The sequence below is a fragment of the Scyliorhinus torazame genome, chromosome 4 (assembly GCF_047496885.1).
Source record: "Scyliorhinus torazame isolate Kashiwa2021f chromosome 4, sScyTor2.1, whole genome shotgun sequence".
Classification (NCBI taxonomy): domain Eukaryota; kingdom Metazoa; phylum Chordata; class Chondrichthyes; order Carcharhiniformes; family Scyliorhinidae; genus Scyliorhinus; species Scyliorhinus torazame.
In genome coordinates, this window is record NC_092710.1 from 187386824 (window position 1) to 187413829 (window position 27006).

The 27006-nt window shown below is 46.1% G+C and overlaps 1 protein-coding gene across 1 annotated transcript in view; it reads left to right on the forward strand.

The window, feature by feature from the left end:
* Window positions 1-27006, forward strand: part of LOC140410640 (exostosin-1-like) — a 968627-nt gene that overhangs the window by 688830 nt on the left and 252791 nt on the right. The window contains exon 4 of the mRNA XM_072499003.1: window positions 16330-16437. Within this exon, the coding sequence (XP_072355104.1) occupies window positions 16330-16437 (108 nt within the window). The remainder of the gene's footprint in view (window positions 1-16329; window positions 16438-27006) is intronic.

Sequence of the window (27006 nt, forward strand, 5' to 3'; positions counted from 1 at the left end):
AGAAGATTTTGTGATGATTAACAACAATCTACTAATGCAACTGTGAAACAATTTTTAATACAACTTTAAAATTGTCTATTTTTGCACATTAAATTTAAAACATGTTTTATTGACATTAATCCCTATAACCCAATGTTCCCAGATGGCCTCTCCTTCAGTCAAGGTTGAAAAGCAGCAGACTGTAGGGCTCTCTCCAGCAATGTGACTTAATCATCTTGTTATAAAGGGAAAACTATTAGCAGTTGATCTGGATTTAGAACAAGTGTCAGGGGTGCACCTGATCTCGGCTCAGATAGAAAGCATGTGGGGTTCCCTATTATTACCCCTCTCATTTCCTAATATATACAGTACCCTTTCATCTGGCAAGGCAATTGCAAACTTCAGTAGATATTTTGGAAAAATATTGGATGGATGACAGTATTGTGTGAAGAGAACTCCCTAATATTTCAACTGCTTTTAAATGGAATTTTAGCAGAGGCGATTGCATTTGCAAATCTTTAACACAAAGTAGTATACCTATATTTATCAATTGTTGTCTCGTGTTAAGTATGATTGGTGGTACTGCTAAATAATCAATCAAATATTTCAGAAGGATATGTAGGCTTTTTATCCTTTATCTTTCTGTAATTATTTGAAGACGTATAATCCCCAAAATCCAATTAATTACCATGTCTAATTTATATTGGCTCCCTGGGGAGAAATAATGGTTTAAACCATTCACTGCACCTAAATTGTGGTGTCAGGATTGAACACAACTGTGAACTTCCTAGATGGGTCTTAAACCGACCACCTTCTGTTCCAGGATAATTTTCTACCGTGCCATTGCCATAATAAGTAAATAGTTTCTCCTTTGCTTTGGCATTGTTGCAGCATACATCATTCCTCAGGACAGGGGGATAGCTAAGTAATCTACTATTGAACCAACATGTGGTGTGTGTGAAAGCAGACTAAGTGGACAAGATCATTGATTTTCCCTGTCTTCCAGTGAGACATTCTTAGCTTTCACCTTGCACTTCCCCAATATTCTGGAATTTACTGAGTGGGAAATCAAAAAGGCACCAGGTTGGTTCTTAACCATTCAGTGACACAGCATATTACACAATTAATGTGGTATGCGGCTTAACCGCTCCCTCATCTCAAATCTGTTTTTCACACTATGAGCGAGATTCTCTGACCCCCCGCCGGGTCGGAGAATCGCCGGGGGATGGCGTGAATCCCGCCCCCGCCGGTTGCCGAATTCTCCGGCAACGGATATTCGGCGGGGGCGGGAATCGCGCCGCGCCGTTTGGCGGGCCCCCCCCCCGCGATTCTCCGGCCCGGATAGGCCAAAGTCCCGCCGCTAAAATGCCTGTCCCGCCGACGTAGATTAAACCACCTACCTTACCGGCAGGACAAGGCGGCGCGGGCGGGCTCCGGGTTCCTGGGGGGGGGGCGCGGGGCGATCTGGCCCCGGGGGGTGCCCCCACGGTGGCCTGGCCCGCGATCGGGGCCCACCGATCCGCGGGCGGGCCTGTGCCGTGGGGGCACTCTTTCCCTTCCGCCTCCTCCACGGTCTCCACCATGGTGGAGGCGGAAGAGACTCCCTCCACTGCGCATGCGCGGGAATGCAGTCAGCGGCCGCTAACGCTCCCGCGCATGCACCGCCCGGAGATGTCATTTCCGCGATAGCTGGCGGGGCACAAAGGCCTTTTCCGCCAGCTGGCGGGGCGGAAATTCGTCCGGCACCGGCCTAGCCCCTTAAGGTTGGGGCTTAGCCCCCAAAGATGCGGAGTCGTACATGGCGTGCTGAGGGGGTTGGGGCGCGTAAACGGCTTGCAGAGCTCCCTGTTCTCCCGGGACAGCGGCGACCTCGCGGGACCGGCACACAACCGCGTAATGGCCCTTTTTCCCGCAGCTTTTGCAGATAGCTGCGCGGGCCGGGCAGCGCTGCCGGGGGTGTTTCGCCTGGCCGCAGAAATAACAGCGGGCGCCCCCGGTGCGACTTGGCGTTTGGACCGCGCAAGCCTGTGGGGTGTCCGGGGGGGGGGGGGGTGGGTTTGTACGGGTACGTACGGAGCCCAATGGGTATTACGCGCGGCCACGTCTAGGGAGGCTGCTAGGGCCCGGGCCTCTGAGAGTCCTAGTGACACTCTTTCTAGAAGTCTTTGGCGGATTTGGGAGGAATTCATACCTGCCACAAAAGCATCGCGCATTAACATGTCCGTGTGTTCATTTGCGTTCACTGAAGGGCAGCTGCAGGCTCGTCCCAAAATCAGCAGCGCGGCGTAGAATTCGTCCATCGATTCTCTGGGACCTTGCCGTCTCGTCGCGAGCTGGTAGCGAGCGTAGATTTGGTTAACTGGGCGGACATAGAGACTTTTCAGTGCTGCGAACACCGTCTGGAAATCCTCCGAGTCTTCGATGAGGCAGAAGATCTCCATGCTCACCCTCGAGTGCAGGACCTGTAGTTTTTGGTCTTCAGTGACCCGGCCGGTGGCCGTTCTGAGGTAGGCCTCGAAACAAGTCTGCCAGTGCTTGAAGGCTGCTGCCGCGTTCACTGCGTGGGGGCTGATCCTCAGGCATTCCGGAATGATCCTGAGCTCCATAGTCCTTTTTAGGCACGCTTAATAAATTGTAGCGCACAAAGACTCCGTGAGACGAATAGAGTGAAGTCGATGAGGCTTTATTAAGCGTGTCTGTTCCCCCGCAGCTCAATAGTAGACTGGCCTGCGGGGGAGGACTCCGGCTTCTTATACTCCGCCTTCAGGGCGGAGCTAGAGGTCAACGGCCAACCAGGACCCGGGATCTGTCAGCCAATGACATTAGGGCTTCCAGTCCCACATGACCCCCAATACATACTACCACACACCCTATCCCCATAACCCAGTAACCCCACCCAACACTAAGGGCAATTTTGGACACTAAGGGCAATTTATCATGGCCAATCCACCTAACATGCACATCTTTGGACTGTGGGAGGTACCGGGGCACCCGGAGGAAACCCACGCACACATGGGGAGGATGTGCAGACTCCGCACAGACAGTGACCCAAGCCGGAATCGAACCTGGGACCCTGGAGCTGTGAAGCAATTGTGCTATCCACAATGCTACCGTGCTGCCCGTGTGGGGGGATGTGCGTGTGTGTGGCCCGATGAGGGGGGATCTTGTAGAAACATATAAAATTATGAAGGGAATAGATAGGATAGATGCGGGCAGGTTGTTTCCACTGGCGGGTGAAAGCAGAACTAGGGGGCATAGCCTCAAAATAAGGGGAAGTAGATTTAGGACTGAGCTTAGGAGGAACTTCTTCACCCAAAGGGTTGTGAATCTATGGAATTCCTTGCTCAGTGAAGCAGTAGAGGCTCCTTCATTAAATGTTTTTAAGATAAAGATAGATAGTTTTTTGAAGAATAAAGGGATTAAGGGTTATGGTGTTCGGGCCGGAAAGTGGAGTTGAGTCCACATAAGATCAGCCATGATCTCATTGAATGGTGGAGCAGGCTCGAGGGGCCAGATGGCCTACTCCTGCTCCTAGTTCTTATGTTCTTCATTATAATGCAGAATTGCAGAAAAAAGGACTTGTTTTTATATTGTTCCTTATCACATCTCTCAGAAAAATCCCCAAGCACTTTGTACAATGAATTACCTAGGAGCCCACAGGTTATTGTTATGGAGGCAAACATAACAGCCAGCAAAATCCCCCAAACAGCAATGAGATGAATGACAAGCTAATTTGTTTTCGGTGCTATTGGTTGACAAGAATATTGACCAGGCTGCTGAGAGGAAATTACACATTTAAATTATGCACTTAATGGAATAAGTTAGGAATGAGAAGAGAGTGTTCAATTTGTCTCGTCTCTCATTTGGGATCTACACAGACAATTCTCCTCTCCTTCCTGTTTCAGCAACTGGGCCTTTGTCCATTTCTGTATTGAATTGATACTTTTTTATTTCCTGTTTGATTGTTGCAATTGAGTTAACACTTACTACAATGGTCGGCTTGCAATTCTGAAAAGAAGTTACACTTCAAGCTATGGTCACTGGCTTATTTTGTATTCATTTACAGGATGTGGGCATCCCTGGTTAGGCCAGCATTTATTGCCCATCCTTAGCTGCCCTTCTAGCTTCCTTATAAAACACATCAATCTAATTATCCCAATAGTTTTAAAACTTTAACATATAGGGCGGGATTCTCCCATCCCGCGGTAGAGTGCCCACGCATTTTACGATGGCTTGAACGGACCGCTGTCAGGAGTAGGGGCCAGCACGGTGCTGGAGCGGTACATGCCGCTCCAGCTGCCGATCCCAGCACGAACCGTGCCCTGCAGGATCTGCGCAAGCGCAGTGGCGCCGGCGCCAACGTGCGTATGCGCGGTGGCCTCCTTCAACCCGCCGGCCCCGACGCAACATGGCGCAGGGCTACAGGGGCCGACGCATAGGAAAAGAGGCCAGGGGACAGAGAGGCCGGCCCGCTGATCGGCGGGCCAGGAAACATCAGAGGCCCCCCCCCGGGGTCAGAGCCCGCCCCCCCCTTCCCCCCCACAGGCCGCCACCTGACTCTTGCAAGCAGAGTTCCCGCCGGCTGCGAGCAGGTGTTGATGACGCCGGCAGGACTCAACGTTTTAACTGCGGCTGCTCGGCCCTTCCCAGGCCGAGAATCGGCGGACCGGCCGCGTAGAGCGACCCACGACTGGCGCCGCGCCACACACCCTTTGCGGAGAATCGGGTGCCGACGTTAGGGCGGCGTGGCCCGGTTGTGGGGATTCTCCGGCTCGGCCCCGGGCTGAGAGAATCCCGCCCATAATTTCTGCCATGACTTTTGCAATGTCAACAGCTTGAGCTGACTTAGTTTCCTTTCAAAGTTCAATGATATAAGACCTGTAACTATATGTTCCTTTTTTAATGAAATGTAGAAAATGCACCCATGTCGTCAAGCAAGTCTGGTACTTCATGCATCTCTGATCAATATACAGTGAAATAACAATAGTGCATTTACAGTCCTGGGAATATACAAAGCGATATACATTTGCAAATCAAAATGCATGAGTAGACGAAGTACCTTTTGTTAATTGCTTCAGCCCTTAAAATGCTGCCTAATTGATTATTATTTTAAGCCCAAAGTATAAATAGTTTATCTTTTTTCCATTTATAATCTTTCATAAACCAGTAAGTCATTAGGGGGGCGATTCTCCGATATTGAGGCCAAGTGTTCGCGCCGTCGCGACGGCGCAAACAGGGCCCGGACACAACCTATTCTGTTCCCCACAGGTGGCCAGCACGGCGCTGGAGCGGTTCACGCCGCTCCAGCGTCCTTACGTGGCGCCAAATGACGCCGCACCAACCCGCTCATGCGCAGTTGGGGCAGCCCATCCTGCGCATGCGTGGGGAACGTCTTACGCACGCCGGCCCCTCACCAACATGGAGCTGGTGTTCTGGGGCCATGCGCGGAAGGAGGTAGGCCCGGGGGGGGGGGGGAGAGGTCGGCCCGCCGATCGGTGCGCAGCGTTCCTGCAGAGTTCCCGCAGGCAGAGACCAGGGGTGGACGGCGCCGGCGGGAACCTTTCGTGTCGTAGCGGCCGCTCGGCCCTTCCGGCCGGAGAATCGCCGCTCGCCGGTTCTCCGAGCGGCTTGGTGCGAAGCGCGCAAAGCGAGAATAGCGCCCTGGGTTTCTGCTGGTATATTTTTACTGAACCATACAACTCTACTTAGAATGTATTGGCCGCGATTCTCCACTCCCACGCCGGTTGGGAGAATCGCCTGGGCCGCCAAAATTTCCCGGGACGCCGGTCCGACGCCCTCCCGCGATTCTCCCAAGCGGCGGGAACGGCCCGATCGGGTTTCACGGGCCGCAGGCCGGAGAATCGCCGGAGACACCCAAAATGGCGATTCTCCGGCACCCCCGCTCTTCTGAGGCCCGGATGGGCCGAGCGGCCAGGCCAAAACGGCGGGTTCCCCCCGGCGCCGTCCACACCTGGTCGCTGCAGTCGTGGGTGGTGCGTGAACGCTGGGGGGGCGGCCTGTGGGGGAACGAGGGGGGATCCTGCACCGGGCTTTACCTGGAATGTGGGGTTACCTGGAAGGAGGTCCTCTCTGAAGGAGGACCTCCTTCCTCCCGCGGCCCCGCAAGATCCGTCCCCCATCTTCTTGCGGGGCAGACTTAGAGAGGACGGCAACCACGCATGCGCAGGTTGGCGCCCGCCAACCCGTGCATGCACGGATGATGCTCGATATGCGGCGCCGGCCACGTCATCTTTGCGGCGCCGCTTTTACGCGGGCGACAAGGCCTGGCGCGCGTAGATGACGCGGCCCCGATCCTGGCCCATTGTCAGGGCCTGAATCGGTTGGGACCGGGGCCGTTCCGCGCCATCGTGAACCTCAACGGCGTTCACGACGGCGCGGCCACTTCGGCGTGGGAGTGGAGATTCCCGCCCATGATGTTCCCACCTAAACTGACACAATTTAAAAACGTGAACGTTTAACGTGCAGGACCCCATTAAAATTAAATTGAATTATCATAGAATTTACAGTGCAGAAGGAGGCCATTCGGCCCATCGAGTCTACACCGGCTCTTGGAAAGGGCACCCTACCCAAGGTCAACACCTCCACCCTATCCCCATAACCCAGTAAACCCACCCAACACTAAGGGCAATTTTGGACACTAAGGGCAATTTATCATGGCCAATCCACCTAACCTGCACATCTTTGGACTGTGGGAGGAAACCGGAGCACCCGGAGGAAACCCACGCACACACGGGGAGGATGTGCAGACTCCGCACAGACAGTTACCCAAGCCGGAATCGAACCTGGGACCCTGGAGCTGTGAAGCAATTGTGCTATCCACAATACTACTGTGCTGCCCTTGGAATTTTGTTGGAATTTTGCCAATTGGAAGATTGTTCTGAGCATAATGCCCCAATTAGAATTATCATTGACAATTGCCCTGTGTTTCATATTATATAGTCAAATCATTGTCCAACTTAGATTTTTTAAATCCAATGTGTTTGCACCTTAATTGCAAGAATATATGGAATCTTATGCAATGCTTTTGAAAAGTCATATTGTCAATAATTTTCACATAGTATGATCATTATATCTTTCAATATTTAAATGAACTGTCTTTCTTGAATCTAAATTGGATGAATTTGTGGGCTGTACTCTTTCATAGAATCATAGAATTTACAGTGCTGAAGGAGGCCATACGTCCCATTGAGTCTGCACCGACCCTTGGTAGGGACACCCTGCCCAAACCTCCACCCTATCCCGTAACCCCACTTAACCTTTTTGGACACTAAGGGCAATTTAGCACGACCAATCCACCTAACCCACATATCTTTGGACTGTGGGAGGAAACCGGAGCACCCGGAGGAAACCCACGCACACACGGGGAGAATGTGCTGATTCAGCGCAAACAGTGACCCAAGCCGGAATCGAACCTGGAACCCTGGAGCTGTGAAGCAACAGTGCTAACACTATGCTACCGTGCTGCCCCTTTGATAGCTTTCTTTATGATAGACTCTCAACGTGGATATAAATGTAAATATTCCACTCTAGATCTTAATCTGGCAGTTTTATAGTTCCCTAATTGTGGTTTTCAAGTATTTTAATAGAATGGAATAACAACACTCATTTTCCATTCTTTCAGTGTCACCTAGGAGCCCAATGAACCGTAAATTCATAACAATATTTATTTCCTATAATGTCTTTAAACAACCATGGTTGTAATCCATTGGGCGGGATTCTCCTTTGGCCGATGCATGAATCGGGAAACACGATTGGGCGGAGAATTGCGTGTCAGCCGAAGATCAAGGACAGCGCTGGGCATCCAACGGAATACCATGCTCCCGTACCACGCGGCGTGAATGCATTCTATGCCACACGTAAACGCCATTGGCATATTATTAACAGGCCCGTCCCGGTGTTCACCGGGGCTCCCGCGATACTCCGCCTCTGGCAGGAGAAATTACCGACAGCGAGGTTCACTTGTGGTTTTAAACATCTGGAAACTGGCACAGTGGCTGCTGAGGGAGAGCGCGGATGTAGATCATGTGCTCATTGGCCTGACCGTGGACTGCCAGTCCTTCCACTGGCATAACTGGGTGGGGGGAAGAGTGCATATTCTAGGGTCGGGGGGAGCAGCAAGGAATGACCAGGGGATTGGCTGTGGTATCGGGGTGACCGTAGGGATCCGGGTGTCCAGGCACGGCCCACCATTGCTGCGCATCTCGCCGACTGCCCACCGTGGCCCGTGGTTGTGTAGAGCGACACTGACTGTATGGGTGCACCCACCTCACCCCCCCCCCCCCCCCCATCCGCAAATCCTTCCTTCACACCCCCCCCCACCATAAGACCATAAGACATAGGAGTGGAAGTAAGGCCATTCGGCCCATCGAGTCCACTCCGCCATTCAATCATGGCTGATTTCAACTCCATTTACCCGCTCTCTCCATAGCCCTTAATTCCTCGAGAAATCAAGAATTTATCAACTTCTGTCTTAAAGACACTCAACGTCCCGGCCTCCACCGCCCTCTGTGGCAATGAATTCCACAGACCCACCACTCTCTGGCTGAAGAAATTTCTCCTCATCTCTGTTCTAAAGTGACTCCATTTTATTCTAAGGCTGTGCCCCCAGGTCCTAGTCTCCCCTGCTAATGGAAACAACTTCCCTACATCCACTCTATCTAAGCCATTCATTATCTTGTAAGTTTCTATTAGATCTCCCCTCAACCTCCTACACTCCAATGAATATAATCCCAGGATCCTCAGACGTTCATCGTATGTTAGGCCTACCATTCCTGGGATCATCCGTGTGAATCTCCGCTGGACCCGCTCCAGTGCCAGTATGTCCTTCCTGAGGTGTGGGGCCCAAAATTGCTCACAGTATTCTAAATGGGGCCTAACTAATGCTTTATAAAGCTTCAGAAGTACATCCCTGCTTTTATATTCCAAGCCTCTTGAGATGAATGACAACATTGCATTTGCTTTCTTAATTACGGACTCAACCTGCAAGTTTACCTTTAGAGAATCCTGGACTAGGACTCCCAAGTCCCTTTGCACTTCAGCATTATGAATTTTGTCACCGTTTAGAAAATAGTCCATGCCTCTATTCTTTTTTCCAAAGTGCAAGACCTCGCACTTGCCCACGTTGAATTTCATCAGCCATTTCTTGGACCACTCTCCTAAACTGTCTAAATCTTTCTGCAGCCTCCCCACCTCCTCCATACTACCTGCCCCTCCACCTATCTTTGTATCATCGGCAAACTTAGCCAGAATGCCCCCAGTCCCGTCATCTAGATCGTTAATATATAAAGAGAACAGCTGTGGCCCCAACACTGAACCCTGCGGGACACCACTCGTGACCGGTTGCCATTCCGAAAAAGAACCTTTTATCCCAACTCTCTGCCTTCTGCCTGACAGCCAATCGTCAATCCATGTTAGTACCTTGCCTCGAATACCATGGGCCCTTATTTTACTCAGCAGTCTCCCGTGAGGCACCTTATCAAAGGCCTTTTGGAAGTCAAGATAGATAACATCCATTGGCTCTCCTTGGTCTAACCTATTTGTTATCTCTTCAAAGAACTCTAACAGGTTTGTCAGGCACGACCTCCCCTTACTAAATCCATGCTGATTTGTCCTAATCTGACCCTGCACTTCCAAGAATTTTAAAAATCTCACCCTTAACAATGGATTCTAGAATCTTGCCAACAACCGAGGTTAGGCTAATTGGCCTATAATTTTCCATCTTTTTCCTTGTTCCCTTCTTGAACAGGGTGGTTACAACAGCGATTTTCCAATCCTCTGGGACTTTCCCGGACTCCAGTTACTTTTGAAAGATCATAACTAACGCCTCCACTATTTCTTCAGCTATCTCCTTTAGAACTCTAGGATGTAGTCCATCTGGGCCCGGAGATTTATCAATTTTTAGACCTCTTAGTTTCTCTAGCACTTTCTCCTTTGTGATGGCTACCATATTCAACTCTGCCCCCTGACTCTCCAGAATTGGTGGGATATTACTCATGTCTTCTACTGTGAAGACTGACGCAAAGTACTTATTTAGTTCCTCAGCTATTTCCTTGTCTCCCATCACAAAATTACCAGCGTCATTTTGGAGCGGCCCAATGTCAAATTTTGCCTCCCGTTTGTTTTTAATGTATTTAAAGAAACTTTTACTATCATTCCTAATGTTACTGGCTAGCCTACCTTCATATTTGATCCTCTCTTTCCTTATTTCTCTCTTTGTTATCCTCTGTTTGTTTTTGTAGCCTTCCCAATCTTCTGACTTCCCACTACTCTTTGCCACATTATAGGCTTTCTCTTTTGCTTTGATGCATTCCCTAACTTCCTTTGTCAGCCATGGCTGCCTAATCCCCCCTCTGATAACCTTTCTTTTCCTTGGGATGAACCTCTGCACTGTGTCCTCAATTACTCCCAGAAACTCCTGCCATTGCTGTTCTACTGTCTTTCCCACAAGGCTCTGCTCCCAGTCGATTTTCATCAGTTCCTCCCTCATGCCCCTGTAGTTACCTTTATTTAACTGTAACACCTTTACATCTGATTCTACCTTCTTTCTTTCAAATTGGAGATTGAATTCTACCATATTATGATCACTGCCTCCTAAGTGCTCCCTTACTTTAAGATCTTTAATCAAGTCTGGCTCATTACATAACACTAAGTCCAGAATGGCCTGTTCCCTCGTGGGCTCCATCACAAGCTGTTCCAAAAAGCCCTCCTGTAAACATTCAATGAATTCCCTTTCCTTGGGTCCACTGGCAGCATTATTTACCCAGTCCACCTGCATATTGAAGTCCCCCATGATCACTGTGACCTTGCCTTTCTGACCCACCCAGAAACAGGGGCCATCCATCGGCGGGTCATCACATGGCCACCTAAAGACAATGCCATGCTAGCTGCTATAGGAGAGCGCCACGGGGCTGCAAAGTGTACTGCTGGCATGGGTAGCGCCAGCCACCAGTAACCCCGCTGGCATGGTCAGGTTCCGGGGTCCACATGGTGCCGGGCACCGACAGAGCCCGGGGTGGGGTGCGGAGGGCAGAGTGCCGCAGGAGCAGCTGGGGGTTGGTGTGGGGACAGGGACGGAGGGGGGTGGGGTGGGTGGGGGGGGGGGGGGGTGTGTGGGGGGCAACATGCAGGGACATGGGCTGCAGTGCAGGCCGGAGCTACCATTTAGCCGGTCGACTTGATTGGGCATGGGGGCATGCATGATGCTAGCATATTTCAAAGGTGCAGAGCGAGAGGCAAGAGTTCATTGTAAATAGCGAGCAGAGAGAAGCAAGAGTCAATTTCAAAAAGTGCAGAGAGGCGAGATTAGTTTTAAATATCATCTCGCCCGCTGTGATCTCCTGGACTCGTTTCGATCACCACAATGCATCGGAGAGAAATTTTCCCAGAATTTCTTCCTATATTGGCCCTGGGTTTTTAACTCTGTTTTTTTGCCTCTCCCTGGCGATCACATGGTCTGGATCGGGGCGGAGGGTGGAGATTAGTCTGCGGGATTTGAAGGATAACACAGCAAAACTTAATTAATAATTAACTAGCTAGAGATGGCTGGGCAGGCGATGTGCTGTAGCTGCATGATGTGGGAGCTGGCAGATCCCATTGCGATCTGCAGTGACCACATCTGCGGCAAGTTTTTGTTGTTCGAGGAATTTCGGTTCAGATTGATGAGCTGGAATCTGAGCTTCAGACACTGTGGCACGTCCGGGAGGGACATTTTGTTTCAGGAGGCGGTCACACCCTGTAGGGTAAGTACCTCAAAGTCAGACAGTGGTCAGGGACAGCAAGGTGCGACTGCAATTGAGGTAGGTAGAGAGATCCTGAATTCAGGAATGGAGGAGCCTCAGCTCTTGACTTTGTCCAACAGATATGAAGTCCGTGCTCCTTGTGTGGATGAGGTAAAGGGCTGTAGGGAGGCTGAGCTAGCCGACCACTGCACCGTGGTGCGGGAAGCCATTCAAGTGGGAGGAGCAAAAACACGAGTGGTAGTTGTAGGGGATTCTATAATTAGGCGGATTGACAGTATCCTCTGTAAGCAGGATCGAGAGTCCCACATGGTATGTTGCCTGCCCGGTGCCAGGGTGAAGGACATCTCTGACTGGCTTGAAAGGATATTGAAGTGGGAGGCGGAGGATCCAGTTGTTGTGGTCCACGTTTGGACAAACAACATAGGCAAGACTGGGAAAGAGGACCCATTGGGGGATTATCAAGCCCTAGGAACTAAATGAAACAATAGGTCTTCAAGCGTTATAATCTCTGGATTACTACCCGAGCAACGTGCAAATTGGCATGGGGATGAGAAAATTAGGGAAGTAAATACTTGGCTAAAGGCGTGGTGCGGGAAGGAGGGGTTCCATTTCATGGGGTATTGGCATCAGTATTGGAACAGGAGGGATCTGTAACGTTGGGAAGGTCTCCATCTGAACCGATCTGGGACCAGTGTTCTAGCGAAAAGGATAAATAGGGTGGTTACAAGGACTTTAAACTAGCAAGTCGGGGGAAGGGAATGGTAAAACTATGGGAGGAATAATGGTTAATGGGAAGCAAAGCAGAACGTTAGCATGTGAGGAGGTGGATTCAACTACAGGGACAATTATGAAAAAAGTTAAAGGGAAGAAGAACTCAGGAAATTTTATTAATGGAGGTGTTAGGATTCAAAAATATGGTAAAAAAACTAGCATAAGGGCACTTTACCTGAATGCTCAAAATATAGCATTCGAAACAAGATAAATGAGTTGACGGCACAAATCATCGTGAATGAGAATAATTTAGTGGTCATTACAGTGACATGACATTGCAGGATGGTCACGACTGGAAGATGAATATCTGGGGCTATCAGACTATTCGGAAGGACAGACTGGAAGGTAAGGGAGGTGGGATAGGTCTGACATTTAAGGATGACATCAAGGTAGTAGTGAGATGATATAGGTTCGATGCATAAAAAGGTTGACTCCATTTGGATGGAAATTAGAAATAGTAAGGAGAATAGGTTGCTGAAAGGCGTAGTCTGTAGGCCTCCAAATAATAACATCAAGGGGGGTGGGGGCAATAAACAAAGAAAAAACTGAAAAATGGTACGGTAATTATCATGGGGGATTTTAATCTCATGTCGATTGGTCAATGTAGGTCGGTCAAGGCAACCTTGAGGAGGAGTTCATAGAATGCATCCACAATGGGCAGCACGGTAGCACAAATGGATAGCACTGTGGCTTCACAGCGCCAGGGTCCCAGGTTCGATTCCCCGCTGGGTCACTGTCTGTGCGGAGTCTGCACGTTCTCCCCGTGTCTGCGTGGGTTTCCTCCGGGTGCTCTGGTTTCCTCCCACTGTTCAGAGACGTGCAGGTTAGGTGGATTGACCATGATAAATTGCCCTTAGTGACCAAAAAAAGTAAGGAGGGGTTATTGGGTTACGGGGATAGGGTGGGAGTGAGGGCTTAAGTGGGTTGATGCAGACTCGATGGGCTGAATGGCCTCCTTCTGCACTGTATGTTCTATGTCTATGTTAGTAGTTTCCTTGAACAGTATGCAATGGAGCCTATGAGGTAGCAAGCTATCCTAGATCTGGTCCTGTGTAATGAGACAGTAATAATTAATGATTTCATAGTTAGTGATCCGCTTGAAAGGAGTGATCACAGTATGGTTGAATTTAAAATACAGATGGAGCGTGAGAAGATAAAATCCAATATCAGTGTCTTGTGCTTAAACAAAGGAGACTACAATGGGATGAGGGAGTTGGCTAGGGCAGATTGGGAGCAATGACTTTGTGTGTGACAAATGAGGAACAGTGGAGGACTTTTAAAGTGATTTTTCACAGTGCTCAGCAAAAGTGAAAAGGAAGGACTGTAGGAAAAGGGATAATCAGCCATGGATATCTAAGGAAATAAAGGAGGGTATCAAATTGAAAGAAAAGGAATACATAGTGGCAAAGATTAGTGGGAAAGTAGAGGCTTGGGAAATCTTTGTCATCAGAAAACCATGAAAAAAGCTATAAAGAAAATTAAGATAGATTATAAGAGTAAACTAGCTCAGAATATAAAAATAGATAGCAAAAGTTTCTACAAATATATAAAACAAAAATGAGTGGCTAAGGTAAATATTTGTGCCTTAGAGGATGAGAAGGGAGATTGTATAATGGGAAATGAAGAAATGGCCGAGACATTGAACAAGTGTTCTGTGCTGGTCTTCACAGTGGAAGACTCAAATAACATGCCAATAATTGATGGTAAGGAGACTATGGTAGGTGAGGATCTAAAAACGATCATTATCACTAAGGAGTTAGTGTTGGGCAAGCTAATGGGGCTAAAGGTAGACAAGTCTCCTGGCCCTGATGGAATGCAACCCAGGGTACTAAAAGTGATTGGCGGGGCAAAATAGCAAATACGCTTGTGGTAATTTATAAAAATTCGGTGGACTCTGGGGTGGTTTCGGCAGAATGGAAAACAGCAAATGTGACTCCACTGTTTAAAAAATAAGGTAGAAAAAGTGGGTAACTATAGGCCAGTTAGCTTAACTTCTGTAGTGGAGAAAATGCTTGAATCTATCATCAAGGAAGAAATAGCGAGATATCTGGATAGAAATTGTCCCATTGGACAGATGCAGCTTGGGTTCATGAAAGGCAGGACATATTTAGCTAATTTATTGGAATTCTTTGAGGGCATTATGAGCTCAGCGGACATCGGGGTACCGGTGGATGTGGTGCATCGGGATTTCAAGAAGGCATTTGACAAGATGCCGCACAAAAGGCTGTTGCATAGGATAAGGGTGAATGGCATTACGAGTAATGTATTAGCATGGATAAAGGATTGGTTAACTAACAGACAGCAAAGAGTGGGGATAAATGGGTGTATTTCTGGTTGACAAACAGTGGCTCGTGGTGTGCCTCAGGGATAAGATTTGGGACTGCAATTGTTTACAATTTACATAGATGATTTGGAGTTGGAGACCAAGTGTCAAAATTTGCAGATGATACTAAGATGAGTGGTAGAGCCAAATGTGCAGAGGACACTGAAAGCCTTCGGTGGGATATAGATAGTCAGAGGGTCTGGCAGATGGAGTACAATGTTGGTGAATGTGAGCTTATCCATTTTGACAGGAATAACACCAAAGTGGGCTATTATTTAAATGTTTAAAAAATTGCAGCATGCTGCTGTGCAGACGGACCTGGGTGTCCTTGTGCATGAATTGCAAAATATTGGGTTGCGGATGCAGCAGATGATTAAGAAGGCAAAGTGAATTTTGTCCTTCATTGCTATAGGTATGGAGTTTAAAAACAGGGAAATTTTGTTGCAGCTGTACAGGGTGCAGGTGAGGCCACACCTGGAGTATTGTGTGCCGTTTTGGTCTCCTTACTTGAGAAAGGATGTACTGGCACTGCAGAGGGTGCAGAGGAGATTCACAAAGTTGATTCCGGAGTTGAGAGGATGGCTTTTGAGGAGAGACTGAGTAGACTGGGACTATACTCATTGGAATTTAGATGAATGAGGGGGGATCTTATAGAAACATATAACATTCTGAGGGGAATAGTTAAGATAGAAGCAGGGAGGTTGTTTCCACTGATGGGTGAAACTAGAACTGGGAGACACAGCCTCAAAATAAGAGGGAGCAGATTTAGGAGTTGAGGAGGAACTTCTTCACCCAAAGGGTCGTGGAATTCCCTGCCCAGTGAAGCAGTTGAGGCTACCTCGTTAGATCGATAGATTTTTGAACAGTAAAGGAATTAAGGGTTATGGTGAGTGGGCGGGTAAACGGTGCTGAGTCCACAAAAAGATCAGCCTCATCTCTAAACTTTCCACCATTTCAGTATCACTACTGAAACCAATATTGTCTTATTTCAAATCACTGAATCAAGAAACAGTGCTGCATTTATTATGTAAATTGATCTCCCCACTTTGTGTCACCTCTCTGCTTCATTTTAATTATGTGCAATTTAACTCATCTATATTATTTACTCTTCTGTTCGTAATGCATTTAACAATTGTTCAGATCATTTCACATCAATTCTTTTATACTTTTGATCTGGTGACATTCCGAGATATTAACTTCTTCCCCATTCCAGCAAGAGTTTCTACCCAAGCCGATTCAGCCTGCACACATATGAGCTTCAGTTAAGTCTTGCAAAAAATCTAAGGTTTTAATGTACAGAAAATTGAATTATTTGCCTGAAGAGAAGGATGAGCCCTTCCCATGTCTTTGGACTGTCAGTCATGTAGTTAAAAAAAATGGAAAAGAACTAATCCTGTCTTCAAGATCTCTGTAGTTTCTCATTTAAAACTTCAAAACTTAAAACTAATATGATAAAGAGTGTAATGTAATTGCAACTTTCAATATCTTTTGTTGCAGGCTGCATGTATCCCAGTATTACTGAGCAACGGATGGGAGCTACCATTTTCAGAGATTATTGATTGGAGTAAAGCAGCAATTATTGGGGATGAGAGGCTTCTTCTACAGGTAATACATAACCCAACTAGAATTGCTGCATTACCATATGAATGTATTTAATGGTCCCACAAAAGAACTGTTGGAATCTCAAAGCATACACTTGATAATTATTCTTAACAAATTCAAAAACAAGCATAAAGAGCTTAAACCTCGAAAGGAAAATTAGATATAGATCATAAAATGAATCAATATTTATGTAGAATTTTTCTTTGTATGATCATCTCCAATTATCCCTGAATTATTTCTTGGTAAACCTGCAGTTCCACAATAGATATACTATGCTTACAGCTTAAAAATAGGGCTGAATTCCTGAAAATGGTCATGAAAATTTTCACCAATTCTGTATTAATTTGAAATACAAACATTATTGGGGTCAATTTAACCTACCCTACTGGACCGGAAAAGGATAGTCAATGAACATCAGTGAATCAGATGGTTTTTTATGACAACCGACAGTGGCTTCATGGTCATAAATAGACTTTTTAAATTCCAGATGTTTATTGAATTCAAATTTCACCATCTGCAGTGGCAGGATTTGAACCTGGGTCTCCGGTTTACTAGTCCAGTGACAATACCACTACGTCACCGCCTGCCCATGAGTAATATATGTTCTGCCTGAAAAGGTGGCAGAAGTCGATTCAATTTTAACTATCAAAGGAGAATTAGGTAACTAGTTGAAGGGGAAAATATTTGATGGATATGGAAATAGAGCAAAAGAGTGGGACTGATTGGATAGCATTTTCAAAGAGTCAGTTCAGGCTCAATGGACCAAATATCCTCATTCTGTGCTATTTAATTGCGCAAGTGACACCTACATGCATGGGCTCACTTTGAAGTATAAATATCCCATTTTTTAAAATCATGAACAACATTCACTCCCAGACCCAGATCTTTCAGCTTTCCTCCAAATCAGGGAAAACTACCAGGAAGCTCCCAAAAGAATTTAATTTTTTTCAAGTTATATACAATCCTCTCTCCTGTTCTGCTCATGTAAGGCCGTTTTATAAGAAAAGGAAGATCATGCCATGTAATTCAGAATGTATTATTTTGTTGAATAAGTAGAAATGAAAATTCCCTCCCAATGTATAATTTGGTTGCTTGCATATAGCTGTGTGATCTTTTAAGCCTCGTTGCTAAGTAAACACTCAAAAGTTAATATCTATTATGTTGAGAATCAAAACTTTATGCGTGTTTAAGCAAGGTGGCAACTTGCGAATATTACAACTGATATTTTCTGTTTGATTTTTGTGAAGTAACACAAAGTTAGTTTGTATTAGATAGTTTGTAAAGTCAGGAAAAGATTGGTATCTGACCATGAGTTAAAGCAATATTTGTTATGTGGAAATCAGATGGGTGCAATACCTGCTAATTACATCAATATTTGTTAACGGGGTGATTCTGCTGAATGGGATTGAATAATGTACATTTAAATAGGACAGTTCATCGTAGCAAACAAACCTAAATTGAATGAGTGTGATACTTTTTCATTACTTGATACGTGTTGATGGCAGTCACGCTGTTGAACCAAAGAGTCTCTGAACTTGAGAGAGGTAAAATCACCTATAAATAACACGTTGGACAAGAAATGTGCTATGTATATATCGTAATGTCTCTAATATATACGAAAATCAAGGTGAATTATAACTTACTATTTGAAAGTTCATCAAAGTCCAGGGGCCGAAGGGTGAAATTTTGTCAACAGCATGTCATTCCCTACCACGCGACCGCAAGTATGCACCACTGTTGCTCTGTTGCTGTTTCCTATTTCCCGTGCAATTACATTTAAAATTTAAAGCGCTTGTGGTGTGCTCGTGAGACACATACAATCATGCAGTGGAGAAAGCATTTCAGTTTTGAAACCCACTGTCAACTGACAATGCTGCAGCTATATGTTGCAAATAAGAGCTTCCTGGTTACACAGAAAGGTTCTTCATCCTGGTCACAACTTTCCTGCCCAACTAATTGCTATTAACACAAGATTTGTGTGCAGAAAGGTGGCATGACTATTTTTCAAAAGCAAATTTCACTTGTAAATATTTCAGATAACATTGGTTTCACTTTATTCATGTGTGCATCATTGTAATTTGTTGAGACTAGCTTAATCAGAGACTAAATGTACTGGCGCACCTTATGGTTGGCATGCATTGATTCCCTTCTGGTTCACCGCACAGTACTTTTAGCCGTTAAAATTGCCGTTGGGGCTCTTATTAAGAGCCCAAAAGTCCGTACCACCGGGAGCTGCCGAAACGTGCGACTCAGCTGGTCATCGCCGCACCCGGAAGTCGTTGGCATGCATTGATGGCTACAGGGTAGTTAACAACATTTATTTTATTGTGGAAGAAACAATATTGTGTATTTTTGTTCATTCTTCATTGAATGTTCATGTTAGTATCCAGCGATAGAGTTCCACTCTGTGGGACATGGCTGAACTTGCAGGCTCAGCTGGCCCTCCCTCCTATGCATTGTAAACAACATTGTCTGTGACCACTCTCAGTTGGGATAATGGAAATGTTGTAGATGGACTCAGAGCCCTGCAAGGATTCAGCCAGCCAAAACCCTGAGGTGGACCCATATGATGTGTTAGGCAGGTAGGTTCGATGTGGACTGCACTCGATGCAGAGAAGCTAGAAACAGATGTCTAACACTGGAGAAGATCCAACACTGTTTTATTCAACGATAGAACTGATATACATATTGAGCTGTGGGTCGACACTATACTGAACTGACTGGAGACCTTGTAGTAGCCTGACCAGACTTACTAGCTACCGCATGGTGTTTTCACTTGCTAGCTCGTGGGTCCCGAGAGAGCGGGAAACCTAGTGCCCTCTGGCTTTATAGTGGTAGTGTCCTGTCTGGTGATTGGCTGCACTGTGTTGTGTGCTTACTGGTCACCCTGTGTGTCAATCACTGCCTGTCTGCATCTCATTATATACATGAGTGGATATTATGACACATATTTGGACAGTAAAGACTTGAAGCCCCTCATTTTCTTACCTCGACCGACTCTTCCTACCATACCTAGGAAGCCAGGCCCTTCCCACTTCATTAATCCATGCCTCTCTTTGTCCTTCCCTGAATGCCTATTCTCCTTCTCCATGCCCCTGACCCCACTCCACTCTCCCTCCATCACCACTCTCTCATCCTTGCTGATCCCGAGTCTCCATACAAGTTGCTATTCTCCTGCTCCCTCCTTGTGCCATGGAGTTAAACAAGAAATCCGCTGACCTCAATGATCCACAATGGCACAAAACTGACTCGTGCATGCACCTTTATATGGATCTGAACCAGGTGCCACGCGATTCTCCTGCTTGGCTCACTTTATCTTGAAGCTAAGACGTAATTTTAAAATATTTTACGCTAATGAGTAGTCATGGTATGCAAATGTAGGCATTAACATTTCAGGTTGAATATCTATCATCAGAGCTTCCAGACTGTCTGCATAAATGTTTCGACTGAATTAATAAATCTTGCATATCATCATGCTGTGGCACAGGGTACATAGTAAATATATAGGTAAAAGAATATATATCGAAAATAGGAGCAGGACGAGATAATTCTGCCCTTAAATGTATAGCCCGATTGCGCGGTGAATTGGACATTCCGAATTCTCCCTCTGTGTACCCGAACAGGCGCCGGAGTGTGGCGACTAGGGGCTTTTCACAGTAACTTCATTGCAGTGTTAATGTAAGCCTGCTTGTGACAATACAGTTTATTAATTAAAATATTAAGGTGGAAGCTGAAATTGGGACAATTTTTTTGTAAACTATTATTTTAAAAATTATCATAATGGAGAAATTTGACATTCCACAGATATAAAATTAATCTTTCAAGCTGTTGTTGTTTCTATTCCTGCACCTAGTGGTGCACAAGGCAGACATTTGTTAAGTTCTTTCTTGGAACAGCTCGCTAGTCTGTCACCAGAGGTTTATAGCTTGAGTGGCACCACTCCACATCAAGTATGGCTGACCAGGACTCTCTCCCGCTCTTGCAGCCTACCATCGGTGTGTTGGAAGGATTTTGCAGGTTGATACTCAACCTGTTGACCACATTATGAACACACCTTCCTTGGCCATCAAGTCCTCACGTGGGTCTTGAACCTGCAGCTTCTGGTTCAGGGGCAGGGATGCTACGCACTGCAACACAAGAGCTTCCTTTCAAGCTGTCCATCAGAAATTATGAATTTAGTACACTGTTAAAAACCCAGTTCTACCTCATTCAACAAGGTGTAGCGTTTTCGAGAGTTTTTACTGTTATATTAATAAAAAGGCAAGTTTTTGTCTGTACACTGATAAAATGATTGCCGTCTAGGTTTCCACACTGAACTGCTCATGTGTGGACTCCAGAAGTTATGGTCAGTTGTGTGCCTCTGGATGGAGCTCCTACATGTGGGGTGCACTGTGTGAATTCATGCACAGAGGTCCCTGAACCCTGCGGGATTTTTAAACGATGAACATTTTAAGGGCAGAAGATCCTGTGAGGCCATCTGACCTACAGGTCCAAATTCTTGATCAGTGTTCCTAATGCACAAAGCTGATTGCATGAATTTGCAAATTTACCTATGATTGACTATTGCCTCCCAAGCATCTACTATCAATGATTTGTTGACACAAGCAATCATTTTTATTGCCAAAGTTTTAATTAACTCTCAGCACTCGTCAACACATTTCTTAATCTTGGGGATAAAACAGTATTGAAACCACCCTCTGGCGTCACAGTATGCAATTAAAAGAATTAGTTGATGAAGCAGGGATAACTTTACAAACAGCAAATCTGGCACAGTGCAGCAACTTAATGTAGATGGGAATCAACACATTTTTGAAGCTGTTGATGCGTTTGGAACAGATTTGTACTTTTACACTATACTCGACATTGCTAACACATATAATTTGGTACAGCGCAGCATCCCATGGATTTAGCCACTTAGTGCATATGGTGTTATTTCCTGTACAGCAATATTGCATAAAAGAATTGCAGAGGCAGTTTTTGAGTGTATTTATGCAATGACAAATCATTTGTCCAAGTGATGGCTTGGTAATGTGAATGTTCCTAAATGTCTTATGATTTAAAGCTATATATATTAGCTGAATGTTTTCTATAAAATTTGTTTCTACCATGTTTTGGTTAACATGTCAGTTAAAATAGAGAGCAAAGAAATCTGATGAAAACTAGTTAACTACTTGTAAAATAACATTTGCATGCTGGGGTCGGCAGCCCATTATATACCCTGTCCAATGTTCCGAAGAAAATCAGGTGGTGTGTATAGCCGTTGCCCAATTACCTCCTATTTTCTGTCATTCCAAAAATAAGTCATCTCAGTTTTAGACTATCTGCAGAAACCTCTTGTTGGTCTGTTCTGTGAATGAAACTTATGACGTTTACAAAACTCTCATTGTGGTTTTAATTTTAAAAAAGCCCAGTAAAATAATGACGGCAGCTTTGAACGTTGACAATGGCAGATTCTGGTTGTTCAAATTGGCTGCCTCTTGTGCTCACCACCTGATCATCCTTTATATTGTACTGAGTGGAACAGAAGACCTGGTGACATGTACAACTGGCAGCTGAGTTCCACCAAGTTGGGGCTCGACTGAGGTTGTACATTAGCCCAAATATCTTTGTCATAAATAATAAAAATCTTTCTGTAAACTAGGATCCTTGCAGTCTTTTGGTTGCAGGATTGCAAGAAATTTATTTGAGGAATAACTCTTGAATATCTCTTACTTTATCTCTCTGGAAAATCAATCCTACCCCAAAATGTTACATTTAATTGTTTCTTAAATTATTTGTGGACTTTTGGCGATACAATTCTATCTGAAAGTTTATTTCGAGTGTTGCTCACTCTGCATGAAGAATATCTTGATATCAGTGTTTACTAAGTCTCTTTGTCCTATTTCCAGTTTAACTTAACATGGTATCTTGGAACAATCTTTTTAATTTCCTGAAAGATACTTACCTCTGACTATAAATTTACCTGTCGGATGTTGAAAAGCCCATGTTTCTCCAGTATTTCCTCATAACTAAAATCTCTGACCCTATAACTCTTCTGTGCACCGTTCCCAAAGCTGAATCTCTTTCTTTGTTTCCTCAGTGACCAGATTGGACACATTATTCAAGGTGTGGTCTTATCATAGAACTATTGTTTAATCATGACTTCTTCCGACTTGTATTTTACTGTTCTGAATACTATTTCAACTTTATCAGAAGGTAGAAGCTAAGTAAAAAGAAAAAGTAATTTCTGGTGAAGTCTATTAGCAGAGGTTCTGCAAATCTGAAAGTTCAAATGATCTAGAAAAATATAGCAGTGAGAGTCGTGATGATCTTTTATCATTTAATCCAGGAATTGGATAACATCTCTAGTGTAGCCAGAATGAGCACACTGAGCTGCATTGCCACCTACTTGCTGTAACCAGTGTATGATTGTATGTATTCATTACTGATTTGGTCAGTAATTATAGTCAGCAAATTGCATTCAATTGTATCATGCTCAAAAGTTATTATTCAATAAGCTTCTATTGTCAAATATGATGAGGTAAAATAACATCCACGATATCCTCTGAATGAAGTAATGTAGTTGTGATTGTCAGGATTGGCACAGAACCTGAGTAGATAGAGATGAGCAAAAATCATTCACCCATTTAGTTGACCCTACTATTTGGGTCCAGCTGAACATTATATTCCTTCTGTAAAGCACCAATCCATCTCCTGTTATTTTTTCTCAATTCAGGAATTCTTTCCATTTCCAATTCCACAATCACTGCGTTAGCTGTCAGACTCTAGAACCTGACAACCTCAAGAGGTAACATTTTACTTTTAATGGAAAACTGGGGAAGGTTTGTATTCACAATTAATGGTCAATAATGAAATTGTTCTCTTAGAAGTCACACATTTCTACTATTTTGTTAATCAGTTAATTACAGCAAAAAAGGGACAGTTGTTCTTTTTCAATTAAAACAAGTTTCAGTCCATCAATCTCAAGCAAGTTGACTTCAGGAGATAGAGGGTATATTTAACCTGAAAAAAGCTATGTCCGGTTTTGGGCACAGCGTGCTATTCAATGGCACTTTGTAGGCCAAGCAGGAAAAGCTCCTCTCAGATCTGGCTGTCCACATCTTCTCCCTCCCTTTCAGCACCCCTGCCCCTGCTTTTGACCCCCCCCCCTCACCCAACCTCAGAAGGCCCAGGAGCATCCCTCATTCCAGGAACAAAATTCAATACTTATCTTGGTTTTGAATCAGCAGTTCAGGAACTACAACTTGTGGGAGGAAACTGGAGCACCTGGAGGAAACTCACAGATACTGGGAGCAGTAGTGACCCAAGCCGAGAATCGAACCCGGGTCCCTGGTGCTATGAAGCAACAGTGCTAACCACTATGCGACTGGGACCGCCCAAAAGAGTACCAAAGGGAGAGAAGGCCTGGTGTCCGCAGGCTGCATCCCAGAAAGTGACCTGTGGGAAGAGAGGCGCAGTCAGAAGGGTTCAGGGCCAGCAGGATGGCAAGGTATTTCCCATCTGCCGCCCATTGTTGCATCAAGCTGTTCACTGATTGCCTGTTCTGACAGGTCATGAACTTCATTCATTTCTGACCAACAAAGTCAGCCAGGCTGAGTGAGCCAGAGGCTTTTGCTGCAATTGCTGGATTTCCGCACATCTAAGCTGTTGTAGATTACATGTGTGGCCATAAAGGCGCTAGTGGGCGAGCCAGGTGCCTTCGTCAACAGAAAGGGGTTCCATCCCATGAATGTCCAGGTTGTTTGCGACCACAAGACACAGATTTTGCAGGTTTGCACCTGGTACACCACCAGCTGACATAATGCACATATCCTGCAACACATCCAGGTGCCAAGGTTATTTGTCACTTTTGCTTGGTTTGATGGTTGTTTACTTGGTGACAAAGGTTATCCCCTAAAATGGTTCATGGCACCACTCAGACACCCAAGGACAGGAACGGTAGACCGATATAATCAAAGTCATGCCTCTACAAGGGCAGTAATTGAGAGGATCATTGGGCTGCTCAAGATGAGGTTTTACTGCCTGGACTAATCAGAGGAACACCACAACATCATTCAGAGTGCATCTCACATGTTGTTGTTATGTTGCACCCTGCATAATCTGGCTCTGTCAAAGGGGGACCTATTGGGGGATGACACAGTGAGGTAAGTGCACAGGATGACTCAATTGATGGTTCTGATTTGGAACCATGTAGGCCCAGGGTGAGGATGTGGATACTGATGGTCAGCAGGATGTGCAAGGTAGAAGGGTCTGTAGAAGATGCCATTATCCTGCAGCCAAAATCCACAGGCAACACTCTAGCTACCTGGACATGTATGAGGTGCAGTGCCAAAGGAGCTCCACCTCTCTGGGGACACTGAGCTCCATATGCCAGAGGATTGGTCCAGAAATTGACTCAAACTGTGTAAGTGGCTACCCTATGCAGGTGGCCCTTAAGGTTACAGTGACCCTGAACATTTTCACTGCTGTTTCTTTCCAAGGGACAGTGGGAGAAACCTTCTTGGAGGCAGGGTGGCCAGGGACACCTTGATTCTTTGTTCCTTCAGCTAGGCATCCAAGGCATGGCTTGAAAGTGAGGGTAATGGTGACGCCTCCTTACTGAACGTTCCTGATGAGGCCATCCTCTGATCCTTATATCAAGTAATGACCTCTCAAAACACATTTGTAGGCCTTCCCATCTGCCACAAAACACTTCTATGAAATACATAAAGCACACTCAGGTTTTGGCACATAATGACATATTTAAATGGTGGTGATGTTTTCAAAATTTGAACATAGAACACTTGGCAACTGATTATTTCACCTGTGCCAATCTCTCTTGAGTTTATAGTACCTTAGGTTTGTGAGTGCTGTGTCTGGTGCTTCCCCCCTCACTGGCAGCCTGCTGACTGTGATGTCCTGTTGGCCCTTATGACTTGGTGGTCATCCTCTGGCCTTTTTAAAATTCATTTACAGGGTGTGGGCGTCGCTGGTTAGGCCAGCGTTTATGGCTCAGCTCAAGTTGCCCTTTAGAAGATGGTGGTGAGTTGCCTTCTTGAGCCGCTGCAGACCTTGAGGTGTAGGTACACCCACAGTGTTGTTAGGGAGGGAGTTCCAGGATGTTGTCCCAGCAGCGATACATTTCTAACTCAGGGTGGTGAGTGACTTGGATGGAACCTCCAAGTGGTGGGGTTCCCAGGTATCTGCTGCTCTTCCTTCTAGATGGTAGTGGCCGTGGGTTTGGAAGGTGTTGTCTAAGGAACCTTGGTGAGTTACTGCAGTGCATCTTGTAGATGGTACACACGGCTGCCGCTGTTCATCGGTGGTGGAGGATTTGAATATTTGTGGAATGGGGAGCAATTAAGCAGCCTGCTTTGTCCTGGATGGTGTCAAGCTTCTTGAGCGTTGTTGAAGCTGCACTCATCAAGATAAGTGACAGTGTTCCATTACACTCCTCACTTGTGCCTTGTAGATAATGGACAGGTTTTGGGAGGTCAGAAGGTGATTTACTCGCCGGAGGATTCCTAGCCTTTGACCCGCCCCGATTGCCACAGTATTAATATGGCCAGTCCAGTTCAGTTTCTGATCAATGGTAACCTCCAGGATGTTGATTGTGGGGGATTCAGTGATGGTAATGCCATTGAATATCATGGGGTGATGGTTAGATCCTCCTTGTAGGAGATGGTCACTGCCTGGCACTTGTGTGGCGTGAATGTAACTTGCCATTTGTCAGCCCAAGCCTGGATATTGCCATGGGCTTGCTGCATTTGGACATGGACGGCTTCATTATCTGAGGAGTCGCGAATGGTGCTGAACATTGTGCAGTCATCCGTAAACATCTCCACTTGTTTTTCAATCTTTTTATTGGCTTTTCTCATAGTTGTTGCTTATATAAATTACGTTTTTCTTGCCCGCGCTAATTTGCTTTATTTTACAGAGAGGTTTGTTTTGTCCTTCATTTGACTAACTGTACGTACATTTTGTTGCCCTCTGGATCGGTCTATGATATCTCCCCTTCCTCCCACCCCCCCATTCCCCCCATTGGTTTTATCATCCTTCCTATTCTCCTGTGGTTTCCCCATTTTCTTCCTTCCCCCATCCCTCCCCTGGTTGCGCAGTCCTTTGATTCTTCACCTTGTTTTTTTCCCCTGGCTTACTCCTCATTGCCGGCCTCAAACAGGTTTTGGAACAGGCCGACGAACTGCCCCCACGTATCCAGGAAGCCTTCCTCTGACCCTCTGGTGGCGTACTTAATCTTCTCCAGGTGGAGAAATTCCGAGAGGTCAGCGAGCCAGTCTGCAGCTGTGGGTGGTGCTGCCGATCGCCAGCCGAGCAGGATTCTCCAGCGTGCGATTAGGGAAGCGAAAGCAAGGGCGTTGGCCCCCTTCCCCATGTGTAACTCTGGCTGCTCTGAAACCCCGAAGATTGCCACTATTGGGCATGGCTTCACCTTCACCCCCACAACCTTGGACATTGCCTCAGAGAAGGCTGTCCAGAACCCAGCAAGTTTGGGACAAGCCCAAAACATGCGGGGGTGGTTGACCGGGCCCCTCTGGCACCGCTCACATTTGTCCTCCACCTCCGGGAAGAGGC